The sequence below is a fragment of the Filicampus tigris genome, chromosome 18, assembly GCF_054856515.1.
Source record: "Filicampus tigris isolate MCC_2025a chromosome 18, RoL_Ftig_1.0, whole genome shotgun sequence".
In the NCBI taxonomy this organism is placed as follows: Eukaryota; Metazoa; Chordata; class Actinopteri; order Syngnathiformes; family Syngnathidae; genus Filicampus; species Filicampus tigris.
In genome coordinates, this window is record NC_141234.1 from 11,462,392 (window position 1) to 11,479,451 (window position 17,060).

General features: G+C 40.0%; 1 protein-coding gene across 9 annotated transcripts in view; it reads right to left on the reverse strand.

Moving 5' to 3' along the window:
- rbms3 (RNA binding motif, single stranded interacting protein) overlaps positions 1-17,060 on the reverse strand; it is a 292,172-nt gene that overhangs the window by 152,513 nt on the left and 122,599 nt on the right. For all 9 annotated transcript variants that reach the window (XM_086014736.1, XM_086014739.1, XM_086014741.1 and 6 more), the window contains one exon: positions 9,412-9,470. In XM_086014736.1, the coding sequence (XP_085870862.1) occupies positions 9,412-9,470 (59 nt within the window). The remainder of the gene's footprint in view (positions 1-9,411; positions 9,471-17,060) is intronic.

Here is a 17,060-nt window from a genome sequence, read left to right on the forward strand (position 1 = left end):
ATTATTATCTTTTATTAGATGATTTGGGTAAAAGGTCAGTTTTGGTCCTAACTTCAAACAAGATTCTTACGCGCACATAATTCACTTTCAAAGGGCAGAGGGGCGAGCAAAGCGAGTCCGTAATTGCACCTGCACGGTGTACAACATAGACAAATGTTTATATCTCAGCCCTCTAATGAGAAACCAATAACCCATGCAGAAAGCTTTCTTTGCCATCGCCCATCACCCCCACCCCTCCTGCCTCCCAAAAAGCCAAACAGGCTCTTCTAGAGAGCCCCACCTCATTCATCAATAGTCCTATGCTCAGAGTCTCCACTCGCCCACTGATGCAGCAATAAATTTGTGTGTTTTTTTTTTTTTTTATAGAATGTCCATTGGCTATAATTCTCCATTAGATGAGTCTGTGGTAAGGGGAAGTGATGTTTGGGACTATAGTGGTCAAGTATCCGACAGGCCTTTAAATTGCGTCATAAAAATGCTCCATGTGCAGCCCAGAACAGCAAGAAAAACACACATATACTATAAATTCATCACCACAACACGCATCAGCAACAACATGATGGCTGGTGGAAATTTGAGCAGATTTGTAAGGTAAGTTTCAGTTTTGTAACGACGCTTTGCAGCAGCGCATGTGCAGTGTGTCCATCCTTCTGGCTGAAAAGGAATGGCAAGTTAAGGCGCCCCCAAAAAAATGAACAACAGACTACTGTCAAAAGTGCCTCAAGAGACTCCACATCTCATCTGTTTCCCACAATTCAGTGCAACGGCCCAATGTCGCGGAGCATCAGTCAGACCGTTGAATTTTCTCTGAGCTTTATCTCCCAGTGAGTGAAGCGGAGGTCCTCTCAAGGGTTGAGGTCATTTCCTCAGTCTCCAGGCCCTGGCGAGGAAAATAAAATGTCTCCATTTGGTCTGCCCTGCTTTATTTCAAACACTGGCGCCTTTTCAAGAGGCGCTTATGGCTACGGATGGCAAATGAGCGGTCCGGGCTTCTTACAATGGGTTCCTTTTTCTCTCCCTCAGTCATCCTTGATCCTGGAACTCAAAATCTCCTGTTTTATTTCTTCCAGAATGTGGGGATGCCACAGCAGACACACTATAAGTGGAAAAACTGCAAAGAGACATTTCCATTATGTCAACCAACAGGATATGAAACCTATCTTTTTTTTTTATATACTCTTGCATCAATAACATTTTCAGTATGTTATGGTCACCGACGATGGACCAGAAGAATCCCGGAATCGCAAAGGTGTTTGATGGGATGCGGTCAGGCCTCTCAGTTTCATCCAACCATGCTTTGAGGGACAAAAATGTCTTTGTGAGATGCTTTCTCTGACCCACAGTGAGCAACAGCACTAAATCTATTTACACAATTACTTCCTGTTACCGGTTTTCACCAGACCGGTGATTTTCAACCGTGCCGTGAGAGATCATCAGGTGTGCCGCGGAACATTATCCAATGACAATTATTTTGAATAAAATGCATTATTTTCTAATATGTTTTTGTTAATTTATGGATGTCAACTACATATAGTAACAAGCAAAACAATGAAAAGCTCTTCCATTGGATGACTGAAGGTACATAATTAACCTGTATATCCAATTTCGGTGGATTGTTTTGCTAAATGGCTTGCCGTGAAAATTCCGAGGTGAAATATGTGCCTTGCTGAATAAAGGTTGGGAAGCACTGGACGAGACCAAAGGAAAGTGTTTATGGGCCTGGATAGTTTGAAATTCCATGTTTTTGTGATTCCGTTGCCATCATTTTTTAACCTTCATTTATTCAGATAAAGCAATTGAAAACAGATTCTCATTTGCAATGCTGACCTGGCTTCAGACAGCAGAGTAAGCTAAGATGATGTGGTTGCACAAGTGTGTGAATAACTGGGGAAGTGACTGTGTTCAGATAGAATCAATCATATTAAGAGTTTTTTATTTTTACACAACTCTCTAAAAGGTTTTTTTTTTTCCCTCAATTGATGAGTACAGCTTATACTATAGGTCACAGTTGTGGTGGAAAAAGTTATAACATTATTTATTGTCATGTCATTTTTTTATACCACGAAGACCTGGCATCTAAGCAGTAGTGCGTTGATTTTTTTTTGTTGTTTATTACCAACAGTATGCGTATTAAATATGTTGGAGTAGCTTGGATTTTCCCTAACCTGTGGACCTGCAGTCTCTTCTCTGCATCTACGAGCAGGGATTTTTTCGATCATTTAAGTAAGACCACTGCACTTGCCACGTGACTTTATCATTCTTGGGAATGGGTGTAAAATTAAAAAAAAAAAAAAAGAAAGGATAGAACAAGGGATCCTTGTTTTACGATGACATTTCCTGATTACAAAAAGTGTGAGTTGGCGGCTCTTTCAGAATGCAAGCCAACTACAAGCGTAAAGGTTAAGAGTTGTTTTCTTTTATTTTTGTGTTGCTGTTTTCATTTTATTACTTTATACATATGCCCTAGAAATGTTTTATATACAAATGTGTACTGTAATTATGACTTAGCACAGATTCATCACAGAGACGCCACCTTTGTTTGGTGTCATAGGAATGGAACGCAAGGACGCTGTGCAGGAGCATACAGTACCAGCCAAAAGGTAACAGCAACAATATTAGATACAGTAGTGGTGGATATAAAAGAGATCCATCCATTGTCTGAACCGCTTATCCTCACTAGGGTGGCAGGATAATAGAAATCAAAATCGACATTTTAAAGTTGAAGACTTGGGTATTAAAATACGTGGAAGCAAGGTATCGGACACTGTAAAAACGTATATTCTCACTGCAGCTACTACGGTGTTGTTTCTTTTGAAATTTTGCTCCCAGGGTGAGCATCCACCTTGCATGACCTTTCTCCCCCTCACGCTAAATCATTTCTGAAATGTACCCTTGAAAGAGTACAAATGAATCTCTTGTTTTACGCGCGTGTGTAAGGACAAAGGTAGGGAGAGCGGTGGTGTGTGAATGCTGTCAAAAGAAAGAAGGAGAGGTTCATGGAAACACGGGGTAATGGAGGAGGAGAGAGGCCAGAAGAAGTAGACAAGCTGTGATGTTAGCAGGAGGATTGATAGATCTGTTGCACGGCCACTACTCCTGCCAGAGCACAGTACACCTCAGGCAGTGCGGGGGTATGATTAGTCTCTCTCGATGTGCGTGTGTGTTTGCACTCTTTGTGTTTGAGTGCGTGGGAGAAGTGTATTACATGGTCTTGATGTGCACTTTTTGTGATGTGGTACTTCAGACTGGGCTTTATAGCTATCTTAAAACTCGGGTGCACTGTCAATAAACATACTGATGTAAAATGTGTGTTCATGTATGTGAGCAGGGCAACTAACTTGAGTTGATTTGTGCATATATGCGCAAAAGTGTTGGAACAGGGTGTCTAAGTCCTTTGTTTTTGTTGTAGACTGAACACTTTGGGGGATTGACATCAAAGTACAAATTGCTTGCCTCAAAGCACAAGTTCGATGATCATGTCCTTTTCTCATGGTGAATCATGGTGGCTGTATAGTCATTTCCTGGATCCAGCATATTGTTAGTCATAGCGCAGTTTACCATATAGCAGCACTCTGCAAGGTAACCAGTTTGAAGCCATACTTAATACATGACTCAGCCTTTGTGGCTGGTACTGGGTGGTAATTGCCCTAATACTTGTCCTTGTGAATATTTCAAAATGAGCCACATAGCATAATGAGCCAGGTGCCTTCCAGGTTGTGTTGAAGCGCTCGGGCCCTCATGTTGTGACTATAATTTACCCAGGCTTCACACTCTAGAGGAGGGTGGTGTTGCCAATGCCTTGATAGACAGCAGCCTTTGTGCGAACATGGTGGTTCTTGTTTTGTAGTCTCTGAAAAGCAGCTTGCTTAATCCTGTTCTGGACCTCGTTATCAACGGTGTTAACTTCAGAGAGAAATGGTGTCCGGCTATTTGTCCCACAAAAGATAGTTGTTTGCGAGTAAGCAGTAAGACGATTGGATGTTGTTACTCCATTGGCATTATTACCTCTGTTTTTATGGTATTGTATGATATTTATCCTAAGACCCTTGTTATATCATCATCCGAGCAGTCAAGACCAAACAGAAACTGGCGTTCTTCTTGACACTTTGCACCTATCCATCTGCAAAAGTCAGTACTACAATATTCATGCCCTTCCTAAAGCCACATTGCAAATCTCAAGCAGTATTGATTCAGCATGTGCGTGTGGACCTAAACCAAGATCAAATGGTGATCTGTCCAGTATTCAGTACCCTGAAAATTAGGTGACTTATCAGGCCCCAATGTTATTGGAGAGAGTCCATCAATGATGTTTTGTACTTAGACTTATGCTGGAAGATAGTGTTGGTTATGATCAAGTTATGCTCAGAGCAGAGACTAAGTAGTCTCAATCCGAGTGTAGTCTCAACACTACCAAGTGCTCCACTCTATGCAACCACTCTGGTATTAAAATCCCCATACAAAAAGATACTGTCATTCTTGAGGAGCCAGTGTAGAGCTTCATCCATTGACTTGTATATAATCCTTGGTATCATTCTCATTGCATAAGCAATGAGAAATGTGGCGAAGTGATTCTTAACCAAGGGAATAAATTAGGTTCATAGTCTCTCACTATCTACCAGATGTAACCACTGGAAATAATATCTGAAATACTGAGCTCATCACATATTCTACTTTCGAGATTTAAGCCAAATGTTGTCAGTTTGCAGCAAAAATGGTCAACATATTGTCCACACTGTTCCTATATAATGAGTAGACACACTGAATATTTGAAAAAGTGGAGTGGAGACCATGGACATTGGGACACAGACATGTTTTTACATGCATTATTGGTTTCTCATTAGAGGACTAAGAAATAAACTGCTCTCTGTTCGTGCACCACGCTGGCTCAATAATAGACTCTCTTAAACTTGGTGTACACAGTACAATGCTAGCACTCGAACGCTAACTATTGGTGGCACAATGCACATAGCAACTGAGTCACGAAGAAACGAAGCGCTACATGTCGAATCACGCATGGCAAAATTAGTCTGCGTGGTCGTTCACTGACTGATACATATCAGTCAGTTTGCAGTGCATGAGTCACATTCAGTAACATCCCTCGCCCACCCGCATGCATTGGTTACTCTGCTAAGACTCATGGGTGAGTGACAGCAGGTGACAGTTGCACGCCGGCACATTCGCGGCTGAGTAAGCTCAACTGAACTGAAGAAGGAATAAATCATTTCATGAAGCGATTCCGCTCAATACATTCAACAGTATTGTTCGTTTGAACGAATCGTTCACGGAGGACACAACACTAACATGCAACATGATTCATCAAGTGATTTTAGTACGCTTTGCTCAGTGAGGGAAAACAGCTGAGCATTGAGGAAATGTAGTTGTAACTACTTCAGCCGTTCAGGATGACTGTCAAGGGCCATGAAATTTCTGACACGCCATAAATTCATCCAATGGTCTGACCGCCAGTCAGGAGGACCGATTGCTCCACGTTCTCCCTATACCCTAGACAGACACTAACAGCTCTCGACCAGACTTCCAACAGCTCTAACAAGTGAATCAGACAACTCAGAAATGAACTGCTCTTTGAAAATGAATTTTCTGTGATTTGACCCGAATCCGTCTCTAAAGTATGGACCTGAAACGTCTACATGATATTAACAAGGAGTGTGTGCGTGTGTGTGTGTGACTTGACAGACAGCTGCATGAACAAAAAACAATGACGTTCAAGTGACGTACTTGTAGTGGTCCACAAAACACGATTCATTACATCTTGTATTGGTGGCCTGACAGGTCTGACAGACTCTGCCATCTGACAGCTCAAGTCCGCTGCATCACATGGTGACTTTTAGGCTCATTCTGACAAGAATTGCAGCGGCCCTCCCTAAAGGGTCACAAAGCAGCATTTTCGGAAAGTGTTCTACACTATAAATTCTGGTAACTCATCTCTAGATTCACATTTTAATTCAGATTTTCTTCTTTTTTCGCAGAACCGTTTGGAAGCAGAGGATACATTAGCTGACGTGCTGGATCTGCTGGATTCATACGTACTTGCAAATATATTCGAACGCATCTGTCAGTCAAAAATGTTTACTCCACATTGGCAGTTCCATGATTCCGTAACCGACTGATAAATGCCTTTGATTTCATGCATATCAGTATACATTATATTGTGCTGTGTGACAATCAGTGAGTGAATATATAGACTGCTGACTGATCAGTTTTATAATACCAATGCATGTTTAAAATATCACATTTTATTTATATAGCTTTTTTCATACATAAAAATGCAACTCAAAGTGCTTTAAAACATTCAAAGTAAAACATAGAATTATCTTCAATCAAAAGAAAAGATAAATTATTTAAAAGTTGTTGAAAGCCAAACTAAAAAGGTGTGTCTTGAGCTTCCTCTTAAAAATATCAACAGTCTCTGCAGACCTGACATCCTCTGGCAGGCTATTCCAAAGGTGAGGACCAAAATGGCTGAATGCAGCCTCGCCATGCATTTTGGTCCTCACCCTTGGAATAAATAAAAGGCCGGCGCCAGAGGACCTCAGGATCAGCTCAAGGACAAATATGTCCTTGTATGGTTTGTCATTGCACAGAGTACAGTTGTTGCAGATAATATAGCATTATTGGCCATGTTCTACTGTTAGATAAAATATTATGTTTCATATAACAGCAGGAAATAGAAGCTAAAATATATTTCTCCCAGCTATACACAAACACTGAAAACTGACTTTTAAAAAGTCTTTACCCTGGTCAGAGTTTAACAAAAAGTTTTGTTGTCAGTAGCCCAAAACTGTTTACGTGTGGACAAAAGGTCAAAATGCACACAGAATGCATTTTTCAAAATACTGTGGACATGGATTTATAGCCCTGCGGGCAATATTTGCATTATATCTAGGGATTGCTGTACTGTATTAGCCAGGTGTATAATCCCCAAATCATTCCATTTATTCCAAATTATTTCTAAGCATTTAACCGCAATTTCTGAGGGTACTGCAATTTTGAGTTCCGTTTCTTTTCGGCTCCTTTCACCTAATCTCCTCTTTCACATGCAAAATGACAATCTTTTTCTTTCCAAGGTTACACAGCCCTCTCACTGTCTCGTTTTACATATCTCACCTCTGTCCACCACCCGCTCTCAGTAGACGCAATCCATCCTTTCCACTCATAAAATATGCGCGCTTATATTTTTGCTTCCTGTCATCTCAGCAGCGCTGCATTCTGGGAGGGTGACTCATGGGAAACCACACAGTGCGAAGTGGAGAGGAGTAAAACTTGGGTCAGCTTGAAATGGAGAAGGGTAACCTGTGATCAAGCTCAAGCTATTACCTCATCCTAGAAATCTCCCCTTACTCTTACTTTTTCTATGTTGAAACCAGTAAAATTACACACCACCCACTTGAATATCCCTCCTTTTGATACTCTTCACTTTGTCATAGATATGTGCCGCAACCTACCCGTGTGTGTGCGTGTATGTGTGTGTGTATATATATATATATATATATATATATATATATATATATATATATATATATATATATACACACACAAACATACATACATACATACATACATACATATACACACATAGCAAAGTCCTGAATGTTGTGCCACAGCCTACCCATATATATATATATATATATATATATATATATATATATATATATATATATATATATATATATATATATATATATATATATATATATATATATATATATATAGGGTTAGTTATATATTAGGGCTGTCAAAAGATTAATTGTGATTAATCGCAAATACGGACTTTTACACAGTTTTACTTAAAAAGTTACTTTACGGCTCATTGAAAAATCCAAAATAATTTGCACACTTTGCACAGCCAAATTCAAATACCATATTTGTTGTACATCTTTGGTGTATCGTTCAACTGTTGTATTTTACAGGAAAATAATCGTATTCAAGGATCAAAGGAAGATATTAGACACAGTCTTTGAATTGAAATATACTTTTTCCACATTAATTCCTAGATTTTACTCAAGTACATAACGTTCCAAGGGTTCGTAATAAATGTAGTTGAAAAATGCGATTAATCGTGATTAATCTTTTAACAGCATATATATATATATATATATATATATATATATATATATATATATATATATATATATATATATATATATATATATATATATATATATATATATGCACACACACACACACGCACACACACTGACACACATAACGTGAGCTACAGGCTGTCGAGTAGTTGCTCCTCTATGGCACTCAACATTATGACATTTAATAATGAGTTAATACAATTTATTTATTATTGATTCATAACCATTTGCATCTACATCGCCAAGTGTCGCAATATAAAATAGATATGCATTGTTTTTGTTCTCCTATGCCTAATACACCAGCATCACCCACTCCCCAATATTTTCTTCGAAAAGGCAGTGGTTCTTTCTAACCACATTTTGACCCCAAGCATACATGGTAAGATAAACTCAAGTGTGGGTTAAGTAGCCAAGTTCACTTTAGAAGGCCACCGTTTTTGAGACACACATAAAGCAATTATAGGATGATTTATATGATCGAATGTCAGTCGCCTTTAAACAGTGCTGCTTGATACCTCAGGGCAAGTGGCAAAGCCGCACACTCACCCCAATCATTCTATTCGCTCTGTCACTCCCCCCCACCCCTTAAGACTAAACAGACTTGCTAGAAGCTAAACACAAAATGACAAAGAGCAAATGTATTTATTGATACATGGTTGCCACGGCTGAAAAGAAACATGAGTGTGATAGTGATGATAAATTTAATGCATTAATACTGACTACATTTTTGGCTCATTAATTGGTCTTATAAGAGTACAGTACATTCAAACATGTAACACTAACCAAAAATCCAAGTTACACTAATGCTAATTTTACCCATGGGGACCGCATGGAAAGCAGAAACACAACCTCCAAACACAATCAGACTATGATACTGTTCATATTTTGATCCAAAAAAAACAAAACAAAAAACAACATAAATACATTTAAAAGAATAGATTAGAAAGAAATACAAGAAAAGGACATCTGAGGAATCATCGAGAACGTGAGTGTGACAATAATAGCAATTAACTTGATCCAATACTGGTTGGTTTGTTCGCTCATTAATTGGTCTTGTACTCGAGGAAGTACAAGGACGTCTGTGTGTACAATGTCTGCTCCAGAAACAATTAGTGATGAGCCACTAATATCAGGACCTATGTAAACACCAATAAATGTGCAAACACTAACGGAGCATTCACATAAAAACTGTCAACCAAATCATATGTCCATATAACGAAGAAGTGAGGTACTTCGACCTGCATCACAGCAATATATTCCAAAGTTGGTAGTGATGTTTTCTGTCTTGTACAAGGTAAAAATGACTTACCTTTGCACTGGTTGGTGTTCTTGTCCAGAATGGCCTTTGTTGACACTATCTTTCCATACCTGCAGAGACAGAAAAGTAATTGCGTAAACAGTAGTCAACTTTGCAAGGTTTGAGTGTTGTTTTGATTGCCATTTGTTGATTTGTTTGTTACTGGTGTCAGAATTGAAAAGTTCACACAGGAAGCCCAGATTTGAATGCAATCTCAAAACTGTGAGGCAGATGTGCTCGCCACGTGACAACTGTGCCTTGTTTTCTTTTGTTTGTCTTTCTATGTTGAACTGGGGCTCAACTGGCTATTTTTTCTTGGTGTGTGGCTTCACAATAAAGTCCATTCAATGTGAACTTACTGCCTCAGAGCACATGCTGCTAACTGACGAAACTGATGCTTGATACAATGTGGTTGGACAACAATATGGCGCTCTACTCGCTGCCGTTCTGTTTGGAGTCATTTATTTAGTACTAGGAATTGTAAAGTAGCGCTACTGTTAAAGGCCACTGAGAGAAGCCACTTGAGGTTAATAAGCTCAAGTATGGATGACTTCAAATGCACATGCTGCTCAATGACATTTCTGAGAGTCACTGAACATTTTTCAAAAGGTCTAATACCATACAGGTCGTGTAGAAGTTAAGTGGTTATATTAGTACATGGCATTCTGATCAAAACATATTTTCAATTCCGGAGCTGGTGCGGGTAAAAAAATGTTTTTGTGTCAACTTGACATTTCATATATCTCTCTTCCAGAAAGTTACAATATGACTCCTCAGAGGACTGCAGCTGCAACGGCGGAATACCAGGATTGTCTTTAATATGCACAATTTTACCTTTTGTTCATATTGATTGTGAAGGCAGACAGATCATGTTTGAGAAGATCCTAGAATCTGAGACAGTGAAGAAAAAAAAGGTTTTGGCAATGTGGGTCATACATCCTGCAAAAGCGACCAACCCAGCAGAGATGACGTGAGTGCAAATGTAAATCAGAAGAGCAGGTTTTCTCCAAAACAGAAATGTTTGGGATACAATCCTTGCAGGTTATGTTGAAAACTGTCAACAAACAGGGTGCAAGGCTTTGAGCCTGTGCCTCTGCTAGATTGGCCATCCCCTCTTTGTGTAAATAAGTGTGTAGCATGGTAAACCTTTGACTTTGAGCTGTCACAAAGTCATTGTTCCAGACATGCTTGCTTAGTTTGCAAAACTTGTTGAAGCTTTGCCAATGCGCACATTTAGTTGTTCTTCCAGGCTGTTGGAGTTGTTTATTGCAGATCCAAGGTAAGTGAACTTCTCAACTCTTGCCACGGTATTATTTATGCTAATGTATGGGAATATCAATGTTGGATGGACAACCAAAACAGCTGTCTGTGTTGCGCTAGGGGACATGCCAGGCATACGGTATGTCAGTGCTCAGCAAAGGGCCTATAGTTCAGGTTCTGACTAAGAGACAAAAGTAGTGTCATCTCCATAAAGGACTTTAATGCAAGATTGAATAAGTGGAATTTGAATGATATACATTGCTCCCTCAGGTTGACCAAACCCAAATCTGTTTCAGTGATTGCTGCTATAATGATTTTTAGATGAGTGAGCGCTACATCGATTGAGGCTAACTTGCTCAATATGTCTGAGTCGGGTTTATATTATACAGTGAGCAAACATTCCAACCAACAATGGAGGGCTTTGGCTAGAGTGCATAGGGTTTGGAGGCGGTCGCATGAAGATCTACCTCCCTATCGTTAATGACCTTGCTGGGACAAATATCTTCAAAATGAGGTACAGGTGGTGCTCTGGATTTGACAGTATCTGGGGATCTGTGGTAGACAATCATGGAGAAAGTTTTGCCAAATATGCCAAGTACTGTCATAAAGAACCACTGCTAGAGGGCATGCCCAGTACAAACTGGCACCACTGAACCCAGAAGTGCAGCATATATTTTTTTAAAGATATGCAATTGCTTGTGCCCATTTTTTTTTACATATATACAGTATACATATCCATATACATACAGTGTGTATAGACTCTTTTGAGAAGGCAGCCTTGTCTCATACATCACCATGATAACCAGTGATGGAGCTAGGTCATTGTGAGCATAAGTACAGTATATAAGTATAAATACAATATTTTTTGGGATCACTTATCATTCAAAGCATTAAATTACCCAAACTTCACAAGCATGTTCGGAGCAGCCGCCAGAATAATTTAAAATAGTTTCCCATTTTTTGTCCCCATGATGTGACTGTGGAAACAAATCTATAATGTGTCCCCATAATGTGATGAATAGACACACACACACACACACATGTTCTGTGTGGAAAGAGCAGTGAAGCATCCAGGCCCATATTTCACCAGTGGGGGATAATTGTGCCATTTCTCAACGAGTGGCGGGTACTCTATTTACTGCATGCTGCGGTGGGGTGGGTGGTGTCTCTGAACTGATGAGCTCCGAGAGAGAAAACTACCAGTTCCTACAAATTCAGACACTGCATAAGTACACGCACACATGCACACACACAGACAATCAGTGGATTGTCACTCTTCAGTAGATAAACAGGCCATATTGGTAATAGGCATCTGTATTCTCTGCCACAGCACAACAGGAAATACAGAGTGGTACATGTTCCCTTGGTCAGGCACTTGTGCTTTGCTGTGAAGCTAATATGAGGCAGCAGTTACTCACGTTACAGTGTGACGTATAAATTACTCATTTAAGGAAAATGCAGATGTAAAAAATATTAGTATACAGCTAGGCATGGACAAATAGGTATCATTTAGCTAGATATAAAACAAGAATGTGGTAAGACTGTTGGGTATTACATAATAAGAGGTATACATTTTTGACAAGGAAAGTTAATTATCAAGCACACAGTGAAATAGTTGTTAGCTCATCTGCATCACAGTCAATATGCCCTGGGTTCCAATCTGCGGTCGGGCTCTCCTGGTCTCCACGTGCTTGCAAGGGACTTTCTCTGAGTCCACTGGTTTCATCTCACATGCCAAAGACATGACATGTTAAAGTTCATTCAAGAACAAAACAATCAATAGGCTTGAATGTGAGTGTGAATGTTTTTTGGTCTACATGAGACTGACTAGCTCACTCTTGATCTTAATGTGGACAGGTGCTATAAAAACAACATTATACATTTTCTTATTGATTAAAATGCCGCAATTGTGCTAGAGAATAGTGGCAGCCTAGAATAGTGCATAATATTTAATTTCCTGAATGATCAAACATTTTTTTTAAAATGCAGAATAGTTTTCATTAATATTTATAAACACGACATAGCCGCTTCTTTGTGTCATTTCCAATCTGAATATATCCATCGCACAAATGTCATATTAAATCCAAGTTTGGCCAGGGTATGAATAATTCCGGGCATAACTATACGTTTGAGTATGGGGATACGGTTGTCATACATTTGGGGAAAGCATTACACAGTATTTCAAATGCCAACTCATTCCTCCTTGCCTCGCTGAATTTTAAGAGATGGCCCATCAATTTGGTCCAAATGCGCCTGACAAGAGCACGGCTATGAGATGAAAAGGCAAGTGGAAGTAGGCAGCAGCCTCCTGCCCATAATGGAGACATACAGGTAAGAGCGTGATATGCATGGAGTGGTGGTGTGCAGCTGCGGACGACCCTGCTGACGACTCCGTGGCCTCAATGGCAGGCAGGCCTGAGGGAAGCTTTGATGTGACAGAGGCAGTCCCTGTGAAGCGCAGGTTTAACACTGTGATGCTGTGGCCGGGATGCAGGGCCTGTCTGGGCTAATCCTATTTCAATCACTCTCTCAGCCTCTTATCTCTGACTCTGCTGGCCCTCAGCCCTCCCCCTCCTCATCCATCTTCTCCTATCTCCTGCTTCTACTCCTCTCTGTCTCTTTCTTATTATCTCTGTAAAATCGAGCATTGCTCCTTCCTATTCTGTATCCTTCATTTTTCTCCTTTTGTCCAGGGGCAATCCCATGCTGATCCTTTTGATGCAATCGTGGATCAACCCTAAGATGGCGCGCACATTGGTGGGTGTGAAACATAATGTTTGTTTGACAGCTGTCTGAATGTTTCAAAATAGAACCTGAGTTTAGTGTTCTTGGGTTATGTAGAGGGCAGCTGGGATGCCACATGCCATTACTGAATGGAGAAGAAATGGTCCAGGCTTATTCCGTTTCCAGCATCTGGGTAAAAGGAGTGGCTTTCTGCTTTCTGTGGGCAGACGGAGAGCTGGCTAAAATCACAACTTGTTACTGGGGCGTCACTGCATGCATAAAAGTCCAAATTTGGACAGTTGGAAGAAGCAAAGAATTTAGACCTTGTCTATTTGGAAGGGCCACCAAAACTTAAGAACTCTGGGCTTATCCATATATCACGATTAGGGTGTCACTACTGAATATTTTCAGAATGGATTAATTCATTGAATAATAAAAATAATTGAATAAAATATTATTTGGCGTTAAAATGTATTGCAAAACGACCCCCCACCCCTGATTATTGTTTATTAACCAATTATTGTTGTTTATTTGGTACAATTAATTAACAATTAAGCAATATCACATTAGAGGGATTGATGTAGTGAGTACCAGTCTTTTTTAAACTAATTCAGCTGCTGGCTTGGTCATTGTTTTGCAAAGTAAAAGCAGATGTTTGCAAATGTCTTATTTTGATTAAACAAAAAGCATAATCAATCTGTTATTATGAAGAACTGCAGAAATCTGAGAATAATTACTGTTGAGGCAATGCAATTAGAGGGTGTGGACAATTTTAAGTTAAACAATGAATCTAAACGATTACACAGTTATTAAATGAGTTGTCGGTTAATTTGATAATCAATTAGTCATCGATTAATTTGACACTTCTGATGACGATGCAAGTAAAATTCACATTGTAGATGTTTTTCTAATTAGAACATAGTAGAACATTATTGAGCAACAAACATCCTTTATAAAATTGAACATTTGTTTGTACAAACATCAGTCTGTTTACAGGATTGACAGGTCAGTGTTGGAAACTTGTCAGTAATTATGCCATTTTTGTGGTCATCACAATACAACTACAGTAATACATTATTTCGCCCAGAGTTAAATTGTGGCTCTTAAAAAAAGAACAATGTAAATGTGAGTGAAATATTCAAAAACTAAAATTTAAAGAATGGCTTCAAGGAGTGTAGGAATAAGAGTAGAAGAGGAGTGATGAAAGTAAAGTTTCAAGTACAAAAAGAGAGGCAGCTGGACACAATGGCACAAAGACAAACAAGGCGAGATGTCGGACACCTGGCAGAAGGCAGAGCAGCTGTTCACTCCACCACCACAGAGTTGACGTCATGAGTACACCACTGAGTACTTCACATGGCCTTGGAGCTGTTATTAATCCTCCAACATAATCCAGTATATGATCTTAATATTTTTTATATTTCTGAATGAAACCCTTGGCTAGTGGCCATAGGTCATATTGGGAACATAGCTCGACCAGTGAATAAATTGACAGACCAATGCAGAGTATGCATAACTGTAGACATTGCCCCAATCTGTTTGTCAATCTCCTATTCCACCTCAAATTTGAAGGTGCTGATTCTTATTTCAAAGCCCCTTCACAGTCTGCAGCAAAACATCCCTTCGAGAGTTGAAGATTATGGCTTGATTAAGACAACAGAACCACATCATCTAAAAAAATTCAGGGATTGTAATACTGAGTTCGACTAAACAAGCCTTGGTAGCCTCAATGAAAATGAAAACGTGTCAGAACCCCCCACATTACAATTGGGCCTGCCAGGTAGGACAGACGTCTTCCCCCACCATCGGATCTCCTACCTGAAGGTGGATGGATGCCACTCTCGTCCACTGGGATTAACCCCAACATACAGGGAGCCAATAAGTATGCCCACACCTGCTCTGCGCCTTTCAACGTGGGCAACACAAGAGTGAAATAGAGTCCAACCACTCTCTAGAGGCCTGATAACGACAGAGCCCAATCTCTGTTGAGGCAAGCTCGACTACTGTATATCCATTTGGAACTGCCAGTGAGGTCCCATTGCACATTCCACGAGCTAGCTCCTGTCGCTGGGGATCGGACTGCCAAGGGTCCCTGCCGTGGGCTGCCACCCAGGTCACTATGCACCTAATCTCCTTGGCCCCTCCCACAGGCAGTGAGCTCATGGGGAAAGTGGACCCGCATTGCCATTTTGGACTGTACCCAGCTGAACCCTGAGATGCAGGCCACTAGGCCCTCACCCGTGAGCCCCACCTAGGGCATGACTTCAGAGGGGCCTAAGGGGGGCCCAAAGACCAGTTGTCTCGGCGGGGGAAAATGTCTTCCCAAAACAGTGATCACTCATAAGTAGAATATTGATGAGATTTGATTGGGATTGAGGCATAATATGCATCTGTGCAACAGGTGAAAGGATGTAAATTCATGCACTTTATGTAGGTCAAAAAAATTGAGGGGATAGAGCTTGTGATGCAGATCAGTTGGTTCAAGTTATTGGGTTTAAGAGAACTTGATTTGGGTATCATCTTCATCTCGAATGGCATGACATTTCATCAAAGCAGCTGAACAAGTGACCCATAGGAAGCAGGTACAATGAAAACAGAAGTGGCCCAAGGATGGTAGCCTGTGGGACTTTGTATGAACTTTGTTTGAAGAAACATGATTATTAACACAGGCACTAAAAGAAGTATTTGTGAAGTAAAAGTGAAACCAGTTTAACCCTGCACCAGAAATGCCTGCCCAGTTATGCAATCAATCAAGTCGGATGGAATGGTTTATGGTATCAATTGTAGCAGTTAGCTCGAGTAAAGTAAGGATGGAATGTTAACCTTCGGCATGCATGAGAATGTAATTTGTTATTCTTAATAGCGCTGTCTCCGGACTTTATGATGAAAGCTGGATTGAAATTTGTCCAAAATCAAAGACAACCATTCACTCTCACATTCATACCATGACTGAGTGGGAACTGAAACCACACAGCCGGCACAAACGTCAGGTGAATGTACCACTACACGATCAATGACTCATTTAGGGAAGTCACATACTGTAATTCTTTTGCACAGAACACAATGCCACAGCATCCAATTTTAGTTCTGTACCAAAACTAATTAATGAAAGTATGTGTATGTCATTCATGGATAAAGTTATGGGGTATAGATTTCAAATATCTGCCCAAAGTCAAATCCATTCTTTCACTCACCAACAGTCTACCATCGACTGTTTGAAAGAAGGCTCAGCATTTCGGTTTAGTCTGTCCAATAAAATGTTGGTGCAGATAAATGGAGAGATAAACATCATAAAGAAGAGGAAATAGACGATGGAAGGTGAGAGATAAGGTGGGAAGGAGAGTAAGTAAGGATGGAAGTGACAAAGAGTGCTATGTGTGAGAGAGTGAAATGAGAAAGGGAGGTTGTGAGAAAAAAAACAAACATTTTACACCTAAAAATTGTTCTGGTTCCAAGGAGAGCAGATGCTTCTGCTCAGCATGTCGCAATCTGCACATTTCTGTAGCTATCTGTTGTATGTTCACACGAAAACAATAACATCCCAGTAAACTAAGTTTACCAGTTCACCAAGAGAACGATACAGTAACAGTCCCTGTTCACACGAGCTTCAAAAACAAATAATACACAAGATATGTACACCAAGTCAGTAGTTGGCGATTCATTTTAAAAAAAATCTT